Source organism: Lepidochelys kempii, chromosome 1, assembly GCF_965140265.1.
Source record: "Lepidochelys kempii isolate rLepKem1 chromosome 1, rLepKem1.hap2, whole genome shotgun sequence".
NCBI lineage: Eukaryota > Metazoa > Chordata > Testudines > Cheloniidae > Lepidochelys > Lepidochelys kempii.
This window is the reverse complement of record NC_133256.1, coordinates 35,795,180-35,819,055: the sequence shown is the minus strand read 5'-3', so window position 1 is coordinate 35,819,055 and position 23,876 is coordinate 35,795,180. Positions and strand designations below refer to the sequence as shown.

Sequence of the window (23,876 nt, the reverse complement as noted above, 5' to 3'; positions counted from 1 at the left end):
AATTTTTAATTTTTCTTTAAAGTTAAATTCAGATCCTAATTCACCAGTTGTGCTGAGGTAGTGGAAGGCCCTATACTTCTGAAAAAGGTCCAGCTGCCAATGCATCAGTTCATCACTCCTATTTACAGTGCTGAGTTCCTGCTCCGTAGTATCCGTATCATAGATGTTCTGCAGGTAAGCACTGCAGAGTGGATAGGAGATTATATCGAGAAAGAGGGGTCTGGCTTGGATAGATGGGAGGAGTCCTTCTGTATGAGTCTGTCATTCCCCTCCCCCCCCACATCTTTTTCCTGAACTGGTTCACCTGTCTGTTTTGCACAACAACATACATAGTATGCTCTGGGGTCCAAACATCACAAAGATATAATAAGATTAGGATGATGCCCACCCATGCTGCACCAACGTTGTTCACTGCAATTCACCATCCCGGAGTGGTTTTAAGGCAGTGTTACTGGTAATGCAAACAAAACGAAAAACTTACAGAACGTTTGTTGGAAATGGGATAACGTCGGAGCCTCTGGAGCAACATTGTAGAAATGGGTCTTCAGCGCGCCACTCACAAGCAGGTTGTATGCAAGGTCAGTTATGTTAATGCCAACAATAGCAAAAGAGTAGCTGGAAGAAAAGTAAAGAGTAGGATTTATTGGAAATGCTGGTGAAACTAAAAGGCTAGGGGAAGTAAATTCCCACAGATTTTGCTTTTAAGAATAATCCTTGACATTGGTTATTTTCCCTTATCTGACAAGGCTCTTAGAACAAAGTAACCGAGAACAAAAAATATTTATCCTCTGTATTCTGTACATTTTAATGGCAGTATTACACCTATGATATCTGCCTGTACCACACTGAAAATAAGAGTTTCATCATCTTGCTAATCATTTCCACAGAAGCACCATGGAAATATTTCTGTGGAAGAAGAGTAAGACCTGCTTATTAACGTCTTGGTGTTCTTGAACTCATTGTAGAAAGGGAGTGCCACACATGACACAGTTTTCATTATGACAAGTAATTTGTTATTATTACTGCCCTGCTACACTTTAAACTACCACTTGTATTATACGTACAGAGTTACCCCGATAGTGAAGAATGTCAGCTCTGGACCAGCACGAGATTAACAAAACTGCCTAGAAGGGTATTACACAGTCTCTTTAAACATTTAAAAAAAAGCCAGTTGAAAATATGCATAGGTTCCCTGCTTGTCCTAGCAGACACTGGAAATGATAAAAATGGATAAAATATTCTTTGAATGCCCACAGGTTTACTTTGCTGTTGGAAAAATCCCAAACAACATGTAAATAAATCTCTAGTATAATGATTAAGTTACCTCACTATAGATCAAAGACCTGTTTGAAATGGAAATGAATTATCTGCATAATGGTGCAACATCCTACACAGTCAAGAAAGTGAATGATCAAGGAAGATGTATTTTAATAAGCAGTCAATATGGCCCTTGCGTTAAGAAAAAGGACATTATCCCTTGATTTGTGATCCTCATTAAACAAAGGAAGTAATGCAGTCATGCCTAAATCATGGCTAAGAAATCCCACATCACTTATCCCAGGCCACACATCCTGTTAGTATAGTTGGTGGCAAGTGGCCTGTTAATAAATCACAACTTTGTCTGTGCCACAGTCAAAAGTGAGACCCCACCTCATGAAGTTTATTCAACCCTTCATATGTGCAGTTACACAGTCACAAGTAAACGCTTATCATTTTAAGAAGTCCTTCCAGTTACTAAGAAGCAATTAGAAAAGTAGTACATTAGATAATCAACGTATGGCTAAGATAAGCATAAAATAGCAAATGGTGTTGTTAATACTGACATTTCATTAAAAATTGAATTAAAAAGAGAATTTTATAAAGAGAACAAATTTTTACATGTACAACATCAATCAGCGTCATTGTGCTTATGTCAACTTATTTTTAAAGATCTTGTACTTACCCAATTGCCTTATCAAACTTTTTCTTCTCCCATTCAGCTTTGCTGAATTGGCTGAAAAAATGAATTCAGATGTTACCATACACTGCTTTCCAATTTGTTTTATACTGTAATGTTATCTAGCACAGGCTGGGTACTTTAAGTGCAGCGGAGCTGTCTAGTAGTATTTTTCTTTGCTTCTATGATTTTGCCGCAGTTTGATCAAACTCGTATAATAGGTTTGAAGTGAGATTAGCTTCCTTGACTTATAGCATCATCCATGTATTGTTCTCATCAGTGCAATCTGAAAGGAGGCTGTGGCTATGCTATTCTCCCAGTCAAAATCAATTTATTCTGTAACCTCTTCAAAAAGATGGTCCACCTCACTTAAACTTGAACAAGTGCTCAAAACCGTACATTTCTTTTTAACTTTGATCAAGGATGACTTTAGCCTTTGGTGTTCTCCAAGATATACATGACATGAACCACTTGAAACAAACATGAAAAATAGTACTTCTCCAATAGAGAATGGATAGGAGAAATGCTACCTTAAAGAATATGCTTTTTATTAATCTGAGTAAATTAGCAGCTACAATTTAAGGAACATTCAAAAGCAGCCATATTTAATGCCTAATAATTACAAGTCTAGAGCAGTTTTTAGATGCTTATGCATCACTCAAAAGAAACAATTAACAAAGGAACTTCTTTATCTTTCAGGATGAAAGATAATACAAACGAGGATTTGACAATGGAAAGATTTGTAGAAAAGCTAATTTGATACAGTTTACAGAGTGTCAGTTAACTGAGGTTTCACTGGTCATAGCTGAACTGTATATGCCAAATCCCAATGACATTAATGGGAGTTTTGCCGGAATAAGCACTCAGGAGAGTTTTCATAGTTTGGACCCACTATAGGGAAATATACTTGAGTGCAAACAATACAGCCACATGCCATGTTTAGATTGCACCTGAATTGTGAGAACTCAGACTATATTATACAGTACATACCTCCATGTACATATCATTTAGAATAATTTTTGCATGATTATAAATATCCACATTTAGTCCTTCAAAAGATATTAAAGATATTAGCAGAACAAGGATTCGTGCACACATTCATCAGAATGCTGACCCACTTATCTTCCCAATCTACAAAACTTTATTTTTCATCTCATGCAAGTGGTGAAAGCCTGAAGGGGGTTTATTCCTGGCCCAGTGAAGGAGACACCATATTTAAAAGGTGTTCACATTTAGTGTCATATCATCATAGTGGAAGGTGAAACAGGCTCAGTGGTGTCTTCAAATGAAGATAATGAATTGCTAAATGAGAAGATAGACCAGTAATACAATTCAATAGAAACAAACAACATTCATCATCATCACATGAACACCAGCACAGCCACTAAAAAAAGCACATCAACAACGAAGAGCATCACTAGAAGCATTTTACTCTCTGTGGGTGCTCTTTCAAGGATGGAGCATGCATTCCAAAAGGTTTCTAAGTAACATAACATATAAATGAAGAATATTAATGGAACTGATATTCCCTGTCTCACAAACGGGCCATTGGAATATACATATTGCTCGCATAGCTACATTGGTGTGAAATTCCCTAGCATTGAAAGGCTCATAATCCAGATTCAATTTGCCATGTAAACTAATGAAAATTTTAATTAAGATCTTTTTTTTTTCCACATTGAAGGACAAAACCATTTAAAAATAAACACGACATACCCTGTTCATTAGCAAATACAAGTTTCCTTTCATGAAGATGCTAATGGTAAAAAACAAACAAACAAAAAAAAACCCTGTCCCCCATCCACAAGGTGGGCAATATAAAGATTAGGTAGGACCAACTGGAAATGAAGCAAACTCTGCTAAAAATAAAACAAACAAAACTTAATAAAGAGATTAAAAAGAAGTCGCGTACAATAATTAACTGACAGGGTGCCTATAACTTCTGTATGGACTTTCCCCCCCTTATAGCTTAAATCAAAATAAATAAGATATAAAGACTACCGGCCTAGGTGCCAGGTGGTCTCAAACCCTATTCCTGTTCCTACTGCTGGTTCTGACAGGCCTTCATAATACTTTGCACTTCCATTGTATACAACACAAACATTTAGCGAGGAGATGAATTAAAGGGGACACATGATAGATGTATATAAATTAAGGTATGGCCTAGAGAAGTTAATTGGTCGCTCCAATTTTCATATTCTCTTACTACAAGATTAAGGGGATGTCCATTGACACAAACAAATTTTAAAATAACACAAACTGCTTTTTTATGCAATGGATGTGGAACTCATTGTCACAAGGTATTACAGAGGCCAAGAGCTTAGCAGGACTAAAAAATGGATTCTTTACGTGGATAATGAGAACACAAGGGATAAACATTTTTGTTCTTTTGGGCAACTAACTACCTGCATGTATGGAGGGTGGGAGGGGGGAAAGAAACTTTCCGTACAGATAGTCTTTTCCATTATTAGCCATTACATTAGCTTTTTGCACCTTCTTCTAATATATCTGACACTGGCCACTGGCCAGATCTGGTATGGCAGTGCCAAGGTAGCCAGGTGATCACAATTAAGGAATACCAGACAGCTGACATGAACAACTTGTAAGCTTAAAATTGTTAGCCCAAACTATTTGGCAAATACATACGACTAGTAAGTCAGGGTCACAGAAGTCTGGAACCATTTGCATGACCTAAGAATTTTAATTAAAGAGCTAAATTTGTACACATTTTATTTTCAACAAATAATTGGACCAGTTGTAGCTACAATATGCAGAATCTTCTATAAATATGAAGCAAGGCTGACATTTGATCTTATATACATCAGCATGTTTAATTGCACCATATCCTTGTGCAGCTAGCAAGATTTGGTGACCACTGCAGCAGTGAGCTGAAGAAGGGAATATATCAAGTACACCCTTGGAGAATGCTTGCATAAATGATGGGTTTACTCCAAATATGGTTTGATCTTTATTTACATGTAAAATCTTACAAAACTGAAAGGAAAGAAAAAAATACCTTAGCTCCTCTTTAGTGACTTCTCTTCATTGTGAAAGACAAGAGAGAATTAAAGAAAAGCACATAAAAAGATAAGTAGCTTAAAATTAAAAGAATATGGAATAAAATGAAAATATTTAGCAATACAATAAACTATATGTCAGATTCAGTACATGAAATACATGAGTTTGTCCTCTCAATCTGATTAATTTACAGTAGCTAGCCATGTTAATTTAGAGACAGGGCTGGTCTATAAGGCGAGCTAGCTTTTCAAACAGCAGTAAGTCAAAGCACACTAGGGAACTTTTAGTACATGACAGGAGGGTCCGTACGGCCACCTGATGTGCAGCAGGCTAGGGTGCTGAAGATTTACACCCCAGCTTGCCGTGCATTAACTCTCCACATAGACAGCCCCAGAGACAGCATATAGCAATACTCAAGCACACAAGTCTAACAAAAATTTATTTGAAGCCAATTTATTGTTAGCCTCAAACATTACCTGTATTTCGGCTGAAGGGAATCGGAAAGAACTTGCTGAGCTATTGCAGCATCCCGTTCAGCAAAATATCTGTAGGTGCACACATTTAAATACTTAATGCAATTTGTGAACAAAGTCAGGAAATTCTTAATGCTGGTAAGCTATACTCATACAATTGTCCCAGTCCTTTCAAATATTGCCAAGGGCAGTTCTGCATAGGTACGATGGTATATAAAATGCTTTAATATATTGATAATCTATTTTAAAAACTATCAGTGTGTATATATAAAGTATCCAGATATCTTTATGTACATATTAAGGAGTGCGTGTTACATGTCCCACCTCTGTCCCTGATGCACACAGGATAGGAGTCTGTTACAGCCCCAGCTACAGAGCCGTGGCACTTGAGCTCAAAGTGTAGCAGCTCCTGTTTTTAGCTCTGGAGAAGCCCAGTTCTATTCCCAAATTTTCAACTAAGATATTGGCCGTCACAATATCACAATGAGAAGTAGAATGGGAACGATTTCTCTTGTGATTAAAGCTCCGAATTCGGAATCAGGAGCCGGAATTCTAAGATAAGCTCTGCCACAGACCGACATGGCTGAGTCGCTCAACCTCTCTAATTCCCACTCGGTACCATGAAGTAAACACTTCCCTGACCTCACAGGGATGCTGTGAAGCTGAATTTATCAAATAATTGTAAAATACTTAGATATCTTTAGATCGAGGAATGGGAGAAGCACAGGACTTATTTAATACTGACAGAGATGTCAAAAATCAAACGGCCAGATATTATGTTTGCAAATAATGAAAATTTAATGGCTGTTTAAAATTCACCAAAGCAATCATAGCTACATTTCTTTCAGCACCTAATTCTAAGGTTGAATGTGATGTAACTGCAGACAACAACCAACAGGGACTACATTTGATCAGTTCCAACCAAGAAGTCAGAACAAAACTCCCAAAAGGAGAAAACATATGTAGACAGACAGACAAGTTTTTTATATTTTATACAGAGTATCTTTACACACAAAGAATACTATAAAGCAAAATAAATGCTATATGCCTAACGGAAATGTTTCTGTTCTCATGTTTAATTAATGTTTCACAAATGCGTCCAAACACAACATAAACACAATTACTACAGTAAACCATGGGGGATTGTCTAAATTTCAGGATTCATGGATTAAGTAAAAAAGTTTTGTTTTTTTTTAAAGAAATATTTCCATCTCAAGAGAAAATTGGTTTTTTTTGGCACAGTTTTCTGAGATAAGAGTCTTCAGTGTTTCAGGAATTATGCCTACAAACTGTTAACAATATCAACATTTGTGTTATATTTGTATAAATTGCATTACATCTTCAAACTCAAGTATCTGTATATCTACTTACAACAAATTATATAATCCCAGTAGGCCCATCCCTCTAAAATCTGTTTTAGGATCGTCTCCTTGGAAACCAATTTCACACCACTGCTTCGAAATCCGAGCTTCCAATGGGCAATCAGGCTTCAAACATTTCCATAACTAGGAATATTACAGAGAAGTTAATGATTAAGTTTTCATGCATATAGTTGGTCTTCATTTTTATGAAATTCTCCATGCAACCTAAGTGCATCACTATGCATAGAATTCAGCAACTAGAGCCTGTGGCCAGGTACCAGCCCCTAAAAGTTTTTCTTCAATACTGCGAACAGTTCAAATACTACCCTAGAAAACCCCCTTTGACCTTACACAAGAGTTGTACAAACCCTCACAAGCACTCCTTTCTTTATACTTTATGCATCGAAATAGAAACTTCCTCCATAAGCAGAGTCAGAAATACGTTAGCATTTTGCTGAAAATAACTGACATGCCAGCAGGCAATCAGCCCTCTCAGTTCCATAAGGCTCTGCAGCAATCTTTTCTCAGACATCTTTTGCAATACTCTAGAATTATCGGAAATTGAGAGTGCTACACTAACACTGCACTGAAAATATAAAAGAGAAAAACCTAAACAGGAATGGCATAGTTTACCCTCCATACTTAATTCAAGGACGAGGCCTTCACTGAGCTCACATAAAAACAAAAGGAAAAATTACCATGATTTAAACTGGTGTAAATCAACCTAGCTTCACTGGCCCACAGTATCTAGTTGTGGGTACAGATAGTTGGAGAGATTGGTCATTTTCATAGGCATTTTAGATGCCTTTGCTCCTAAATATCTTTTTACAGTCACCATTTTAAAGCTGTTTATGAAAGCACATCCACAGTGAATACCATGCCTAGATACAACTGCAATGCGCACCCAATAAAATGCTTAAATTGGCAGGATTATTCAAATAAGAGGCACACAATGTACATATTTCTGTACCATGGTATAAAGCAATACATTTGCTCATTCTGATGTGAATAAGACAACTGTTAATCTAAAATCTACTGACACCATATCATCAGCTCACTCATATACTCTTGACCAATGTCTCAAGGAGCACACTCATGAAGCAGTATTCCTGAAGTGCAAAAAGTCATTAAATACTTGGGAGGGGGTGATGAAATTCCAGAACTCATAATTTATAATATTACAGAAATTTCACATTCTAGAATTCAAAATGCATTTTTTAAAACTTTATAAAACCATTTGTTCAACTTTTAAAAAATTAAGCTTTATCTTTGTTAACATTTCCTGTTTTATCATGGTATGCAATAGCATGAGATATTTTAAGCACATTTCCTAATTCTTGCTTATACAGCTAGCAACAGTATTCAATGCATCAATGTTATTCTTCACTAGTTCAATCACATTAGATAAATCTTTACCTTATCTCACAAGATAACTTCTGGTAACATGAATAAATAATAACCATTAAGAACTTGGAGAATTTCCCACTGGAGAGATCATTTAATCAGAATGTCTAGAAACAATGAGGAGGAATCAACATAATCTTTCCTGATGTGAATTGAAAACAAATCGAAGTCCCAGACAGACCGCTATTTGGTATTCACTAACTCTTATGTCAAAAGCATGTTGTAAACTGATCCTTGATATATGGTATGGGAGGCAAATAGTGGAGAAGGGACATCAAAGTCCTTATTTTAAAAACAGGAAGAACTTTACTGTTTAAAAGGAAATATGCACAAATGTTCCTCTCATTATCATCAGTTTCCATCTGGCTTTAGTTCTAATTTAGGAGAAAAAAAATTCAAAAGCACCTTTGTGATTTAGGAGCCTACATCCCAAAGAGATTCAGGCACCTGGGGGAGGCCAAGGTTTTAAAATTATTTAGGGACTTAAAGATGCAGATAAATGCCTACTGGCATTTTCAAAAGCACTTACGCAGTTAACTCCTGTCATAAATATAAAGGGAAGGGTAAACCCCTTTGAAATCCCTCCTGGCCAGGGGAAAGCTCCTCTCACCTGTAAAGGGTTAAGAAGCTAAAGGTAACCTCGCTGGCACCTGACCAAAATGACCAATGAGGAGACAAGATACTTTCAAAAGCTGGGAGGAGGGAGAGAAACAAAGGGTCTGTGTGTCTGTCTATATGCTGGTTTCTGTCGGGGATAGACCAAGAATGCAGTCTTAGAACTTTTAGTAAGTAATCTAGCTAGGTATGTGTTAGATTATGATTTCTTTAAATGGCTGAGAAAAGAATTGTGCTGAATAGAATAACTATTTCTGTCTGTGTATCTTTTTTGTAACTTAAGGTTTTGCCTAGAGGGGTTCTCTATGTTTTTGAATCTAATTACCCTGTAAGATATCTACCATCCTGATTTTACAGGGGGGATTTCTTTATTTCTATTTACTTCTATTTTTATTAGAAGTCTTCTTGTAAGAAAACTGAATGCTTTTTCATTGTTCTCAGATCCAAGGGTTTGGGTCTGTGGTCACCTATGCAAATTGGTGAGGCTTTTTATCCAACATTTCCCAGGAAAGGGGGGGTGCAAGTGTTGGGAGGATTGTTCATTGTTCTTAAGATCCAAGGGTCTGGGTCTGTAGTCACCTAGGCAAATTGGTGAGGCTTTTACCAAACCTTGTCCAGGAAGTGGGGTGCAAGGTTTTGGGAAGTATTTTGGGGGGAAAGACGCGTCCAAACAGCTCTTCCCCAGTAACCAGTATTAGTTTGGTGGTGGTAGCGGCCAGTCCAAGGACAACGGGTGGAATACTTTGTACCTTGGGGAAGTTTTGACCTAAGCTGGTAAAGATAAGCTTAGGAAGTTTTTCATGCAGGTCCCCACATCTGTACCCTAGAGTTCAGAGTGGGGGAGGAACCTTGACAACTCCCATGGATTTCAATGACTCCCAGGTGACTCCTTTTAAAATGGGACTTAGGAATTTGTGAAAATTTTACCCACAATGACTCACCCTTGGCTATCATTCTGCAAAGTTACAAATGATGTTGCAGAGGATGGTGCTGCTATTCAGAAACACCAATTATAAAACAATCAAATGTTTGTTTTTTCAAAGCCTGTTCAAGTTTATTCATGATGAGAAAAGCTTTCAATTTCAGGAGTTTGCTGGATGGGATAGGTGCATTAGGAGGAAATTTTTCCTTGGGGGCAGGTTATCCCCATACCATTTATTGCAGAGCTTCTTGTACCTTCTCTGAATCATTTGGTCCTGGCCACTGTCGGAGACAGGATACTGGACTGCATGAAACATTGGGCCGAACCATTATGGCAATAGATACTTTCCCCATAACTCTACCCCTTCTTCAGCTCTGACTGCTACAAGGAAGGGGTGTCTGCTGCCCTATCCCATCCCACAGCTTCTGTTTGTGAGCCCTGTTCTTCAGTGAATAACGCGAGTGCCTGCTTCTGCTTAAGCACAGGGCTGTCCCCAAAGAACTGCACAGTGATTCTGATCTGATTCCTATCAGTTTCATTGCTGCCAACAATGATTCTGAAGAGCAGCACTGAAAACTCACTAGACTCGTCAGTTTTGGCTCTACGTAACCTGGAAACCAGAACTGACTGACTGCATTATTACTTTAATTGTATATTATTACATATGAGTTTTTATACATCTATTCAATGCCCACACACATACCTGATTTTGAAATAATGATAGCTAGAGATCTGCTTCTGGTGTAAGAGGCCAACACATTCAAAAACAAGAGAATTTACTTTGCCTAATGCTGGAGAAAATAAGCTCGGTTCTTTTCTTGAAGGAAATGTTCACAGTCCTTCACTACAAAAATGACAGCTCAGTTCTATTGCCAAAGTAAGCAAGAGCGTGGGATTGTCAGTCAGGTAAGTGACAGACATCTGTGGGCTTGTCCTAATGGCAGAACCTATTTCTAGGTTTTATGTTTATGACAAAAGTGGGAATTTTTGGCATGGTTTTTGTGAACATGCGTCTCCCCCATCAGACTTTACATTCTTATCCTCTGGGAGCAGAGGGGTTAAAATGCTTCTCCTAGAACAGAGGTGTGACGCTGGCAGACCAGGTGCCAGGCCATGCCAAGGTCCCCAGGCCTCAATTGAATACTGACAAATACACAGCTGAAATCAGTCTGGCTCACCTGTGTGTTAGTAATGTTAAAATAGGTGTGAGAATTACAAGAATGTGTTTAGACTTTACTGAATACTTGTGAGTTGCTGCATGCATTAATCTCATTTATAACATCTGTATCCCACATTGTAAAGTAATATTTAAGCATTTGCACTGTATGCCTTTTTAACTGTGTAGATCACCAGACAGGAGAGAGACATTAACTACAGTAGAATCTGACAGTTGCGAACACCAGATTTATGAATTGACTGATGAACCACACACCTCATTTGGAAGTGGACGTACGCAATAAAAAGCAAATACTCTACAGCACAGTACTGTGTTAAACAAACTACCAAAAAAAATAAAGGGAAAGTTTAAAAAACAAGATTTGACCATGGAAGGAAACTGTGCTGGTTTCATTTAAATTAAGATGGTTAAAAGCAGCATTTTTCTTCTGCATAGAAAAGTTTCAAAGCTGTATTAAGTCAATGTTCAGCTGTGAACTTTTGAAAGAACCACCATAATGTTTTGTTCAGAATTATGAACATTTCAGAGTTACGAACAACTGCCACCCCTGAAGTGTTCATAACACTGAGGTTCTATTGTAGTGTGAAATGCTGGTCTCCAACAGAAGGTGTTCTGTCCTGCCCAAGGAGGAAGGTCCATTGACACCAGAAGGGTTACAACGGAACATTAAAGAGGACAAAAGACTTGGTTGTTTACTCTCGCTCCCCCAGGAACATGAGTCTTGCAAGTGGATTCCTCCCATCAGCTGAGTTTGCCGCTCAGAGCAGAAGGGGGGAAAGGAATAAAAACCTCTAACAAGGAAGAAGTGTATGTTTATGCCGCTCGGACTCTAAGGAGCAAGAATTACTAGGCATAAGCAAAAGATCCCCAGTGCTTACCCTGGATTAGCCCTAAAGGACATATAGAGCTTGCTTATTACAGAAGTTTCTATTACTTTTTTGAAACTTAAGATTGGAACTCATTTGTTTATGTATGTTTATCAGCTTTACCTTGTAAGTAACTCTCTTATTTCCTTTTCTTTTTATTAACTCTGTACATAGTTTATGATAGGACTGGCTACAAGCGTTGTCTTTGGTGTGAGATTGAAGGTGCAATTGACCTGGGGAAAGTGACTGCTCCTTTGAGACTGGGAGTAGCCTGAATATTGCTGTGATTCACGATGTAAGGTACCATCTCTGTCACAAAGGAAAGCTTACCTGGGTGGCAAGACAGATTGGAGTACCCAAGATGAGAGTCTGTGACTCCATGTTAAGGCTGTTATAATGCCTCAGGAATTTACACTTGATTTGTTGGTGAAATCTAATTACGGAACCCAAAACCAATTTGGGGTTTGTGCCCTAGTTGGTAACAGTCTGCCCTGAGGTTGGTACTCACGCTCTTAATCCACAGCATGACAGCTTGACAAGAGGAAAGGCATAAGGTGCTTGAATCATGTAGGTGTCCGGGGTGGTATGAATTCACCATCAAGAGCTGGCTGGAATCAACATATTTGAATGGAAGATTCTACAGAAAACTGCCATGACTGAAGATTAATTCCTAGGGCAAATAACTTCCTTTCCTCCACCTTTCTGAAGGGAAGCAGAGCTCAAATCCCTAACCAGAGAACAATGGAATAAAGGTGTCAGGGGCCTGTGACAAACACAGAGTTCTCAGACATACAGGCGCTCTCACTTGGGACTGAGAGACAAAGGGATAGTGTGAGAGTGCTAAAATGGATTCCAGTACAAGCTTGCCTAGTGGAGCCCTGCTTTAGCCAATATGAATTCTGTCTTAACCTTTGGTTCTCTGTACAAACCTAAGGACTTCCCAACACTGTATTCCAGTTGACTATTAAAACCTACCCTGTTTTGGAAAAAAGATTTCCTGTTGTTGATGGTTCTACTTACTAATGTGCACTGATCCCGAAAGGGAGTGGAAAGTCTCTGAACAGGAGTCTACCTCAACTGGATTCACAGTTCAGAGCTCATGCTGAGAAACAAGGATTGTTGGATCCCGAAGGCCAGTCTCGGAGGCGTTGAGGCCATGTGGCCAACCATTCTGGAAAACTGTGAGCCCCTGAAGGTCTGACTGTTTAAAGGCAGGGGCATACCACAAAGCCTGTAAATCCATGACAGTGTTCATAAATAAGTGCAATGTAGCTGCATGCCTAGCAACTTACAACCTATGTTGACGAATACTGCTGTAATATGCCATTTTAGGAGAGTATGGAGGAAGTTAAGACATACCTGTGGAAACTGTGTATGACACTTTTACAAATAGGGCATGTGGAATCACCAGGAATCAAGTGTTCTATGCCAAAGTGATTCCAGCACTCACCTTTAGAAGCTTCTCTTCATGTTGGGGATTCTCTGAGTCATATGGCTCTCTGCGCAGCTTTTCAACCTCTGCAATCAGATTTCTGTACCCTACAATCTGTAGGAGACAGGCCTGAAGAGATACTCCTAACCTAAGCAAAAAGAAGTCAAACAATGATGAAGTGAACTGTAGCTCACGAAAGCTCATGCTCAAATAAATTGGTTAGTCTCTAAGGTGCCACTAGTACTCCTTTTCTTTTTGCGAATACAGACTAACATGGCTGTTACTCTGAATACTGTACACAGCCACTTAATTTATATGAATATCCTCAATGAATCAAAAGCTTTAATAAGTTTAATTATGGTGGAAGAAATTTAATGGGGTCAATTCTTCTCACCAGAAAAACTACATTTAAAGAGATCGTGTACACTGCACAATTTTGCTATTTACTAGCTTTCTTTAGTATTTGGACTTTCTTTTGTAAGTTAATACTCCTCCCTATCCCCACCCCGAACAGCAGTGAAATCTCTCTTATTTGTTAACATCCCATTCTGACTGTATACAGCAGCCATGTGGATGCCTGCTGAAAGGACTGCATCAAATCTTTCCCTTCATGCAAACCACAACTTCTCAAAAAAAAAAAAAAGCCCTGAGACCGGCAATGAACTAAAAATATCACATTGAATTAATCACTGAAACTATATGTTTTGTTTCCATGTCACAAAAGCCCACACAATATAGGAAAAACCTGAACTAATGCGTCTTATGCAGCCTTTATGGGATCTGCCCTTAGGTTGTTATTTTTTGCCTCACATGCTGAGAATTGCCATAATTTTTTTCACTCTGTATTGTAAGTCAAAACATTTTAGATTTTTATGCACCATTTAAAAGTCACTAGGCTTCTAATGCTTTAAATTAAGGCAATTTATTCAAGTGTTAGTTTGGACAGTCTACAGCATATTATTAAATGCAATTAGATACTGAATGTTATTGAATACCAATACCTTTCGCATCTCATATGGAAACATGCTATGAATATTTAGGCAGGTATTTTAAAAACATTTCCATAAAATCTCAAATTAATATAATCCCTAACATGAGTAAGGAAAGCACAATCAGCTTAATTTCAATGCTGTTTGCGTGCCACTAAATCATAGATATCAGAGATGATAAAGATCTATTAGGTTATCTTGTCCATCTCTCTGAAAATGCAAGACTGTCCTGTTCAGTACTTCGTTTAATCTATTGTAGTATTAAATGACTTGAGCATAAAGACTTCCACTTCTTATCTTTGAAGACTATTCCGCGGAGTGTAACAGATATCACCACTAGGATATTTTTCCTTGCCTCAGTTTCATACTAGGACTTCTAGTTATACACGCTTGGTCTACCCTAAACAAGTGTCTTCTCCTCCTTTGGTGTTTACATGCTTCACTTTTTATACGTTTCATTTTTATAGTACCTTTCATTCCAAAGGATGAAAACATGCTTCATTAAACTACATGTGAATGCTTTCACCTCACTGCTAAAATGCTGCCACAACTGGGCTTAACCACAGCTATGACAAATCGCCGTTTAGAGCAGGGAACTAAGAATACCATTGGCAGCTGAAACTGCAAGGCTAATTTAGATAGACAAAAAGTAATTATTCAAATTAGAATTTTTTTTAAATTAATATTTATACAATTTTTGGACACACACTTTTAAAATTTGTAGTATACACACACTATATCTGTCTATAGATAGATGTATGGATAGATTCCAAGGTCAGAAGGGACCATTACGATTATCTAGTCTGAAGTCTGGTATAACACAGCCATAGAACTTCCCCAAAATAATTTGTGTTTGAACTAGAGCATACCTTTAAAAAAATCCAATCTTGATTTAAAAATTGCCAGTGATGAGAATCTAAACACTGTATACACAAAAAGTCTCTTCTCCATCCCCTCAGCCCCTTGTCCCAGTCTTCCCTCTCATCTCTCCATTCCCTGACCCGCTAGGGCTGGCTCCTCACACCTCTGCATTCCAATCAGGCTCTTTTCTCTTTCTCATTCTTGCTGCTAGGGTGACAGCAGGGAGAGCACTTAGAGCAAAGGACTGGGAATCTTTCTGTTCTTAAGTTCTTTTTCTTGGCACCTAGCTGGCAGGAACAGCAATTGCAGGGAAAGTCCCATTCACCTCTGCAGCCCTGGGATGGAGCACACCCAGCAGAGATGGAATGTTTGGAAAACTATGCCACCAAATTCTAACAAGTCTCTATTGAGTAAATGTGCAAACAGATTTTCAGAGGCATATAAACTTGGCTAAATTTGAATGATTTTTTACAGAGATGGTAAAAGGCATATCTCCAGTGCTAGGACAAGTCCCCTCCCTCCACTGCCAAATTATAAGTCCTTGCTCCAAAGCACTGGGGCACTAGAGCTTCTCAGCGACATAGTTTTTAGGTTATTTTTTAACATGGATAGAACAATATTTTTCCTCATCTCATTCAGAGAAATGGCTGAACAATTTTTCCTGAAATTTCCCCAACAAAATTCAGCCCAAGGTATACATCCGGCATGTAAATTTTCAGCCCAAATGGTTAAAATCTGACTAAGTTATAAGCAACTAAAAGCAAGATCTTGAAATGGAAAGCAATTGGCAACCTTAACTATAGTCCTTGCTACCTGTGCTGCCTCTCTCTCTCTCACACACACACACCCTCTATAAAATATGCACGCTGTTGGAGGCACTTTCTTTCAGAGGAGATATTTAATCAAGGGCTAGACAAATGATATTCAAGGCTCAGACCTGCAAAGTATGGAGCATACCCAAATCCAGAAAATCACTTATGCACATGCTTAAAGTTAAGTATGTGAGTAGCCCCTGGGCAAAGTTTAAAATGTGCTTAAATGCTTTTCTAGATTGGGACCAGTGCTCAGTGCTTTGTAAGATGGAGCCCTGAAGCTCTGGTTTGAGCGACCACTGCTCATCTGGACCTTGACTTTACATCTCTTCTGAAAGACAGCATCTCCAGTAGCATAGATCCCACAACGTCATGTTGCGTCTTTGCCACCAAACGCCAGTTCCTGGGTTTTCCTTGGAGTTATCCCATCAAAGTAACAAAAGGCTTGCTTAGCCCATGAGAAAAGTGAAATGCCAGAATTGGCCTGGCTATCATATCAGCAGTTAATCAAGCCATACCTATCTTTTTTGTGGTATTTACTCAGTCTTGTCTAACCCTTTACTATTTTGCTCCTCTGAATTTACTCCAATATATCAAGGTCTTTCTGATACTGAGGTGTTCTGAGCACTGCTCAGTACTTGAGGTGTACTCTCATGAGGCATAGGCAGAAGGTATGACAAATGAGATAGCATCCATCAATACATCATTTTTGCTACAGATGGAGTTACTGAACTGAAGATTTTAAGGCTTTGATGCAGAGGCTGACCTGTTTCCTAACAATTATTCTAGGGGCTGCAAAGACACCCTATGGGGGATAGGGGAAAGAGAATGTTAATTTGGTTGGAGATTCACAGGTCAGTCTGGGACATGAAGGGCTGTCAACATGTTAATAAACACCCCAAGCAGAGGAGAAGAAAACAATCTCAACTATACATATAAAATGATGGGTCTAAATTAGCTGTTACCACACAAGAAAGAGATCTAGGAGTCATTGTGGATAGTTCTCTGAAAACATCCACTCAGTGTTCAGCAGCAGCAGTCAAAAAAGCTAACAGAATGTAGGGAATCATTAGGAAAGGGATAGATAAGACCGAAAATATCATATGGCCTCTATATAAATCCATGGTATGTCCACATCTTGAATACTGCATGCAGGTGTGGTCACCCCACCTCATAAAAAGATGTATTGAAATTGAAAAAGGTTCAGAACAGGGCAACAAAAATGATGAGGGGTATGGAACATATGAGGAGAGATTAATAAGACTGGGACTTTTCAGCTTGGAAAAAGATGACTAAGGGGGGATATGATAGACTTCTAGAGGAAAAAGTAAATAAGGAAGTGTTATTTATTCCTTTTCATAACACAAGAACTAGGGGTCAACAAATGAAATTAAAAGGTGGCAGGTTTAAACAAAAGGAAGTATTTCTTCACACAACGCAGAGTCAGTTTGTGGAACTTTTTGCCAGAGGATGTTGTGAAGGCCAAGACTATAACAAGGTTCAAAAAGAACTAGATAAATTCCTTGAGGATAGGTCCATCAATAGCTATTAGCCAGAATGGGCATGGATGGTGTCTCTAGCCTGTGTTTGCCAGAAGCTGGGAATGGGCAACAGGGAATGGATCACTTGAGGATTTCCCTGTTCAGTTTATTCTCTGGGGCACCTGGCATTGGCCACTGTTGGAAGACAGAATACTGGGCTAGATGGACCTTTGGTCTGACCCAGTATGGCTGTTCTTATGTGTGTGAGAGAGTGAGAGTGAAAGAAGGGGAGAGGGGGAGAAAGGCAGGTAACCGTACTGTAGAAAGGAGCTTTCAAAATGGAGTTTTGAGAACAGATTAAAGCACTGACCAACACACTACATCTATGCAAACATTGGGGTGACTACGCAGATACAAGCTAGGACTCCACAGATAATATATTAATGCAAGCTCACACCTGCCTGTCTGAAACAGTGGGAAGGTTAACTGGCAGGGCCGAGGCGCACGGAGGGTACATACAGAGGGTAGAACACTTACTCAGTGGGAGAGCTACCGAGACACTGAATTGCTGACAGGAAGAGAGAGAAAGATCCTGATTTCATATGACACAAACAACCGAACCCTAAGGTGTAAAGTAAATACCTGCTGAAATCACTGTGCTGTCACTACAAGAGCTGTAAACTCCATGTGGCATCTTAGGAGACTAACAAATCTATTTGAGCATAAGCTTTTGTGAGCTACAGCTCACTTCATCGGATGCATTCAGTGGAAAATACAGTGGAGAGATTTATATTCATAGAGAACATGAAACGATGGGTGTTACCATACACACTGTAACGAGAGTGATCACTAAAAGGTGAGCTATTACCAGTTGGGGGCGGGGGGGACCTTTTGTAGTGATAATCAAGGTGGGCCATTTCCAGCAGTTGACAAGAACGTCTGAGGAACAGTGGGGGTGCGGGGGGGAATAAACATGGGAAATAGTTTTACTTTGTGTAATGACCCATCCACTCCTAGTCTTTATTCAAGCCTAAGTTAATTGTATCCCGTTTGCAAATTAATTCCAATTCAACAGTCTCTCATTGGAGTCTGTTTTTGAAGTTTTTTTGATGAAGAATTGAACCAACTTTTAGGTCTGTAATCGAGTGACCGAAGAGATTGAAGTGTTCTCCAACTGGTTTTTTAATGTTATAATTCTTGACGTCTGATTTGTGTCAATTTATTCTTTTATGTAGAGACTGTCCGGTTTGGCCAATGTACATGGCAGAGGGGCATTGCTGGCACATGATGGCATATATCACATTGGTAGATGTGCAGGTGAACGAGCCTCTGATAGTGTGGCTGATGTGATTAGGCCCTATGATGGTGTCCCCTGAATAGATATGTGGGCACAGTTGGCAACGGGCTTTGTGCAAGGATAGGTTCCTGGGTTAGTGGTTCTGTTGTGTGGTGCGTGGTTGCTGGTGAGTATTTGCTTTAGATTGGGGGGCTGTCTGTAAGCAAGGACTGGCCTGTCTCCCAAGATCTGTGAGAGTGATGGGTCGTCCTGCAGGATAGGTTGTAGATCCTTGATGATGCGTTGGAGAGGTTTTAGTTGGGGGCTGAAGGTGATGGCTAGTGGCATTCTGTTATTTTCTTTGTTGGGCCTGTCCTGTAGTAGGTGACTTGTGGGTACTCTTCTGGCTCGGTCAATCTGTTTCTTCACTTCAGTAGGTGGGTATTGTTGTAAGAATGCTTGATAGAGATCTTGTAGGTGTTTGTCTCTGTCTGAGGGGTAGTGAAGGACACTATCAGAGGCTCGTTCACCTGCACATCTAACAATGTGATATATGCCATCATGTGCCAGCAATGCCACTTGCCATGTACATTGGTCAAACTGGACACAAATCAGACGTCAAGAATTATAACATTCAAAAACCAGTCGGAGAACACTTCAATCTCTTTGGTCACTCGATGACAGACCTAAAAGTTGCAATTCTTCAACAAAAAAACTTCAGAAACAGATTCCAATGAGAGACTGCTGAATTGGAATTAATTTGCAAACTGGATACAATTAACTTAGGCTTGAATAAAGACTGGGAGTGGATGGGTCATTACACAAAGTAAAACTATTTCCCCACGTTTATTCCACCGCCCACCTCCCACTGTTCCTCAGACATTCTTGTCAACTGCTGGAAACGGCCACCTTGATCATCACTACAAAAGGTTCCCCCCCACTCTCCTGCTGGTAATAGCTCACCTTCAGTGATCACTCTTGTTACTGTGTGTACGGTAACACCCATTGTTTCATGTTCTCTATGTATATAAATCTCCCCACTGTATTTTCCACTGAATGCATCCAATGAAGTGAGCTGTAGCTCACCAAAGCTTATGCTCAAATAAATTTGTTAGTCTCTAAGGTGCCACAAGTACTCCTTTTCCTTTTGCAAATACAGACTAACACGGCTGCTGCTCTGAAACCTGTTATTACGGAGAGAATTTTACACTGATCACAGTTTATTGGATATGATTTTCTCTCACCTCTTTTCTAGGCACTTTGTTTTAGCTAAGATCCCTGGGGTTTAAAACCACTGGGAATGGGAATATTCCCCACCAGATGTTCCCAGAAGTGAAGGGGAGATCTGGACTATAATGTCCCTCAGGTCCCTGGTTGAAAGTATGGACCAGAAGGTCCTGTTCCCCAAGGTTGATGTTGCTGCCCAGGTTGGAGGGAGTGTAAGGCCTGGGGAAAGCTGAAATATGAGGGGTGAGGAAGAATTTAAGTGGGAAAGGGGCTATTGCCTCCCTAGTCTGGAGCATGCTATCATATCACAAGTATTATCATTACTGTAGTGCCTAGAGACTGGGGCTCCATTGTGCTAAGCACTGTACAAACACATAGTGAGAAAGTCCCCAAACAGACAAGACAGACAAAGAGGTGGAGACCAAAGACAAGCACACTGAGGTTAAGTGATATGCCCAAGATAAAGCAGCAGGTCAGTGCCATGTCTGGGAATATAAAGCAAGCCTCCTGAGTCCCAGCCCTATTCTTTGAACCACACTGCCTCACAATGCAATCTCTCATATCTATTTGTATTCATCCTTCTCTTCAACAATTCTCAGTTTGACACGGTCTGTGAATTTTAATCAATGTACCCCTTCTAGATCACTGATAAAAATGTTAAACAACACTGGACCGAATACCAATCAGCAGGTCCCTACTAGGCATCTTTTTTCAGCTGAATTCGTTGACATTTACCTTTAACCTTTGTTTATGGTCTTTTAGCCAGTTTTCAGTCCACATGGACAGTGTTAATACCTAAGCCAATTTAAATGTATTTTCTCTCTCAAATTAAGCGCCAGAGCTCAATCCCTATTTCCCCAGCAATTGATGAAGCCATATTTTCATACTGCCCTAATTATTGCCATTATCACTGACAGGATTTGAACCTACAATGTGATGAACATGATGGCATTCTTCCCTCCAAGTTCTTACTGTACTCCCAGCCAAGAACCCAGGGGTATTGTGCTGTTGAACACATTGGCCAACATTTTTCAAAAGCGGCTAGTGATTTTTGGGTCACCCAGTTTGAGTCATCTTCACAGATTTTTAAAATCAGAAGGGACCATTGTGATGCTCCAGTCTACATAACCTGCAGGCTACATCTGTGTTATACAGATGACCTGCATAACACAGACCACATTATTTCACCCAGGGCTTCCTGAATCTAGTCCATCCACCTGTGGTTAACCGCAGTATCTCTTGCAGGAAGCATCCAATTTTTGGCTTAAAGAAAAGAAAACCTTAGAGGGATCCAATTTTCAGAGGTGCTTGTCACTTTCTTAAAAATCAAGCCCCTGTAGGGTGTCATAAATTGGTCACCCAGAAAATTGAGGTAACCCAAAAATCATTACTCCTTTTTGAAATACCATCTTTTGCATGCGAAATAAAACCAAAGTCCTGACCATTTTTGGTCAATGACATCTTGTGGCATTTAAATAAAAACAAAAAATAAGAGTGTTAATCACGTTGCCCCAGTCAAAATTCCAACTTGGGTAATTTAAAGGAGAATTTTAGTTAGAAATCAGAATATTGTTTGAATTGCTTACGGTATGCTTCTTTCTTCCCTGCGCTAAACTGCTATGTAATGTTGCTGTGCGTTGCTAAAAAGCCACCATTTTTATTGCCATGAACACCAACCACAGCTGCATTTTATCCCAGGGGGAAGTGACCACTATATAATTTGTATATCAGTTTATAAAAAGACAGCAAGATTCAGAAAACCACTAAGTAAAGAGGCACAGGACTGCTGCCAATTATAGGCACCATAAAAGATTACTTATTTTTCAGTAGCATTATTTGGACAAGAAGCACAGAGCAGATTCACACTGAGAAATAAAGTTAAGCATGAAGGCCTGATTCTCCAGGGAGACAGGCAGTAAAGACAGCAACAGTTCCAAATTTTCTGATAAAGAAAAAAAAAAAAAAAAAAAAACTTACTGTGGATTTATATCTGGATTAATCTTTTTCAGTTCCATGATGTCATCTATAGTTTTTTCAATGGCATCTGGATGAACACTTACTGAAGTTTGCAGCAGCTGGAAATATATTTTAACATAAATTAACTACTATAAGGTGATATTTAGTGGATACTCATTGCGGTGGAATGTGATGCACATGAGAACTTCTAGATTGACAGCTCAAGAAACCCAACTTTCTATATGCACACAGAACAAATACACCCTGGGCAGCCCTTTCAGTGTGTTTAATTCCCATACCTTGACCCTGATCATCCTCCCTCCTAGTGAGGAGCCAGGTTACCTTCCCAGGCTCACTCAATCCTGTACATCTCTATGGTGGTTGCCAACTGTGAAGATATTTTGTATTGTGGACTTTGGTCTAATACGAACTAGACTGAGACCACGAACTCCGAAAATATATTTGCATTTCTGGCCTCCATACGGTATTAAAATACCAGAGCATATGGTATACGAGTTTTGTGTAAGGTAAATGGACACACTCCAGACATATAGCAATAAAGCAAGAAAAATGTTTTTTCCCCCATGTATTTCAAGTGATCCCACTAGCAAGATTAGAGATGCACAATCGCTAGAGTGAATTAATAAGAAAGACCCTCTGAACCATCAAATTATCAAAACCTAGCAAGAACTCAGAGAAGTTCAAAATGGATTAAATCTTTTGAAAATCTGCTCTGGCAACCTCACTTGTCACTTGCACATATGCAGGTATTCAGTGTGTAGAACAGATTCACAGAAACGAGGTCTAGAAGGAACCTCAAGAGGTCAGCTAGTCCAGCCCTGCATACTGAGGCAGGATTAAGAATACCTAGAGCATCCCTGACAGCATCCAGCCTGTTCTTAAAATCCTCCAAGGATGGGGATCCCACAATCTCCCTAGATAATCTGTTTCTGTGCTTAAAACTACCCTTATAGTTAGAAAGCTTTTCCTAACACCTAACCTAAGTCTTCCTTGCAGAAAACTAAGACCATTATTTCCTGTCCTACCGGCAGTGGATTTGGAGAAAAATTTATCACTGGTCCTCTTTATAACAACCTTTCACATATCTGAAAACTGTTATTACATCCCCCTTAGTCTTCTCTTCTCTAGACTGAACATGCCTAATTCTTTCACGCTTTCCTCATAGGTCAAATTTTCAAAACTTCTCACAACGCAGGTTCATACTTTCCATTAGCTACACTGAAACATGTATAGAGTAGATGCCATTTAGTTTATTTTGTGCAATTTTTTTGTAATGCAGATATAAATAGCATGCTTTCCAATGACACTGGATTTCCCTTCCCAGACAAAAGCGTATAGTTTGAAAATATAGTTTTTATGTTCTCATGCTCTTCTCTTTAACTCATGCAATGTATTTAGAATAACAGAATTCTAGTTTTACAGTTTGAGGAGAAAAGACAGAGGCTGTTTTAAATATTTGTATGAACATTCATAAAAGTGAGGGACAAACACCACACTGCCCAGGTACTTCTACATGTCCCCCAGTCACCATAAGGTACAGAAGTAATATCCCCAATTTTACATATACAGAAACTGAGGCAAAGGGTGATTCAATGAATTGCCCCTGGTCACCCAAGAAGTCTTTGGGAAAATCAGGAACTGAACCAAGGACTCCTAAGTCTTAGTCCAGTGCCTTAACCACAAGATCATCCCTTTTCTTATTTGTCTCCATTACTGCCTACAATGCACTAAGCATTTTATAAAACACAAACAGTTTCCCAATATAGTTTTGTTGAACTCAATCTTATCTTGCAAAGCCACCTGCTACTCTAGCCACAGACTTCTCCTGAGGAGAGGTTGCTATTTATGCTACAGTGTGTCAGTCTTTATATAGGTTTTGTGAGGTGGGAAAACTAGTGTGCTAATTTTGACAAGTGAACACTGTGATGGGGTGCCTACCCCACAAAAGCATAGAAGGGGTTAATCATGCCCTGCCCCAGAAGGAGCAACGGAGGTGAGTCCCCCGAGCATCCCAGAGAGGCTGTGTGAAGCACAGCCATTCGGAGAGTA

The 23,876-nt window shown here is 39.3% G+C and overlaps 1 protein-coding gene across 9 annotated transcripts in view; it reads right to left on the bottom strand.

Moving 5' to 3' along the window:
* Positions 1–23,876, bottom strand: part of ELMOD1 (ELMO domain containing 1) — a 64,437-nt gene that overhangs the window by 5,114 nt on the left and 35,447 nt on the right. For 8 of the 9 annotated variants that reach the window (XM_073338772.1, XM_073338828.1, XM_073338764.1 and 5 more), the window contains 7 exons: positions 21,828–21,925; positions 13,223–13,352; positions 6,799–6,932; positions 5,431–5,499; positions 4,953–4,976; positions 1,943–1,993; positions 482–615 (listed from right to left, as the gene is read on the bottom strand). In XM_073338772.1, the coding sequence (XP_073194873.1) occupies positions 482–615; positions 1,943–1,993; positions 4,953–4,976; positions 5,431–5,499; positions 6,799–6,932; positions 13,223–13,352; positions 21,828–21,925 (640 nt within the window). The remainder of the gene's footprint in view (positions 1–481; positions 616–1,942; positions 1,994–4,952; positions 4,977–5,430; positions 5,500–6,798; positions 6,933–13,222; positions 13,353–21,827; positions 21,926–23,876) is intronic. The other variant, XM_073338837.1, reaches the window with a different exon arrangement.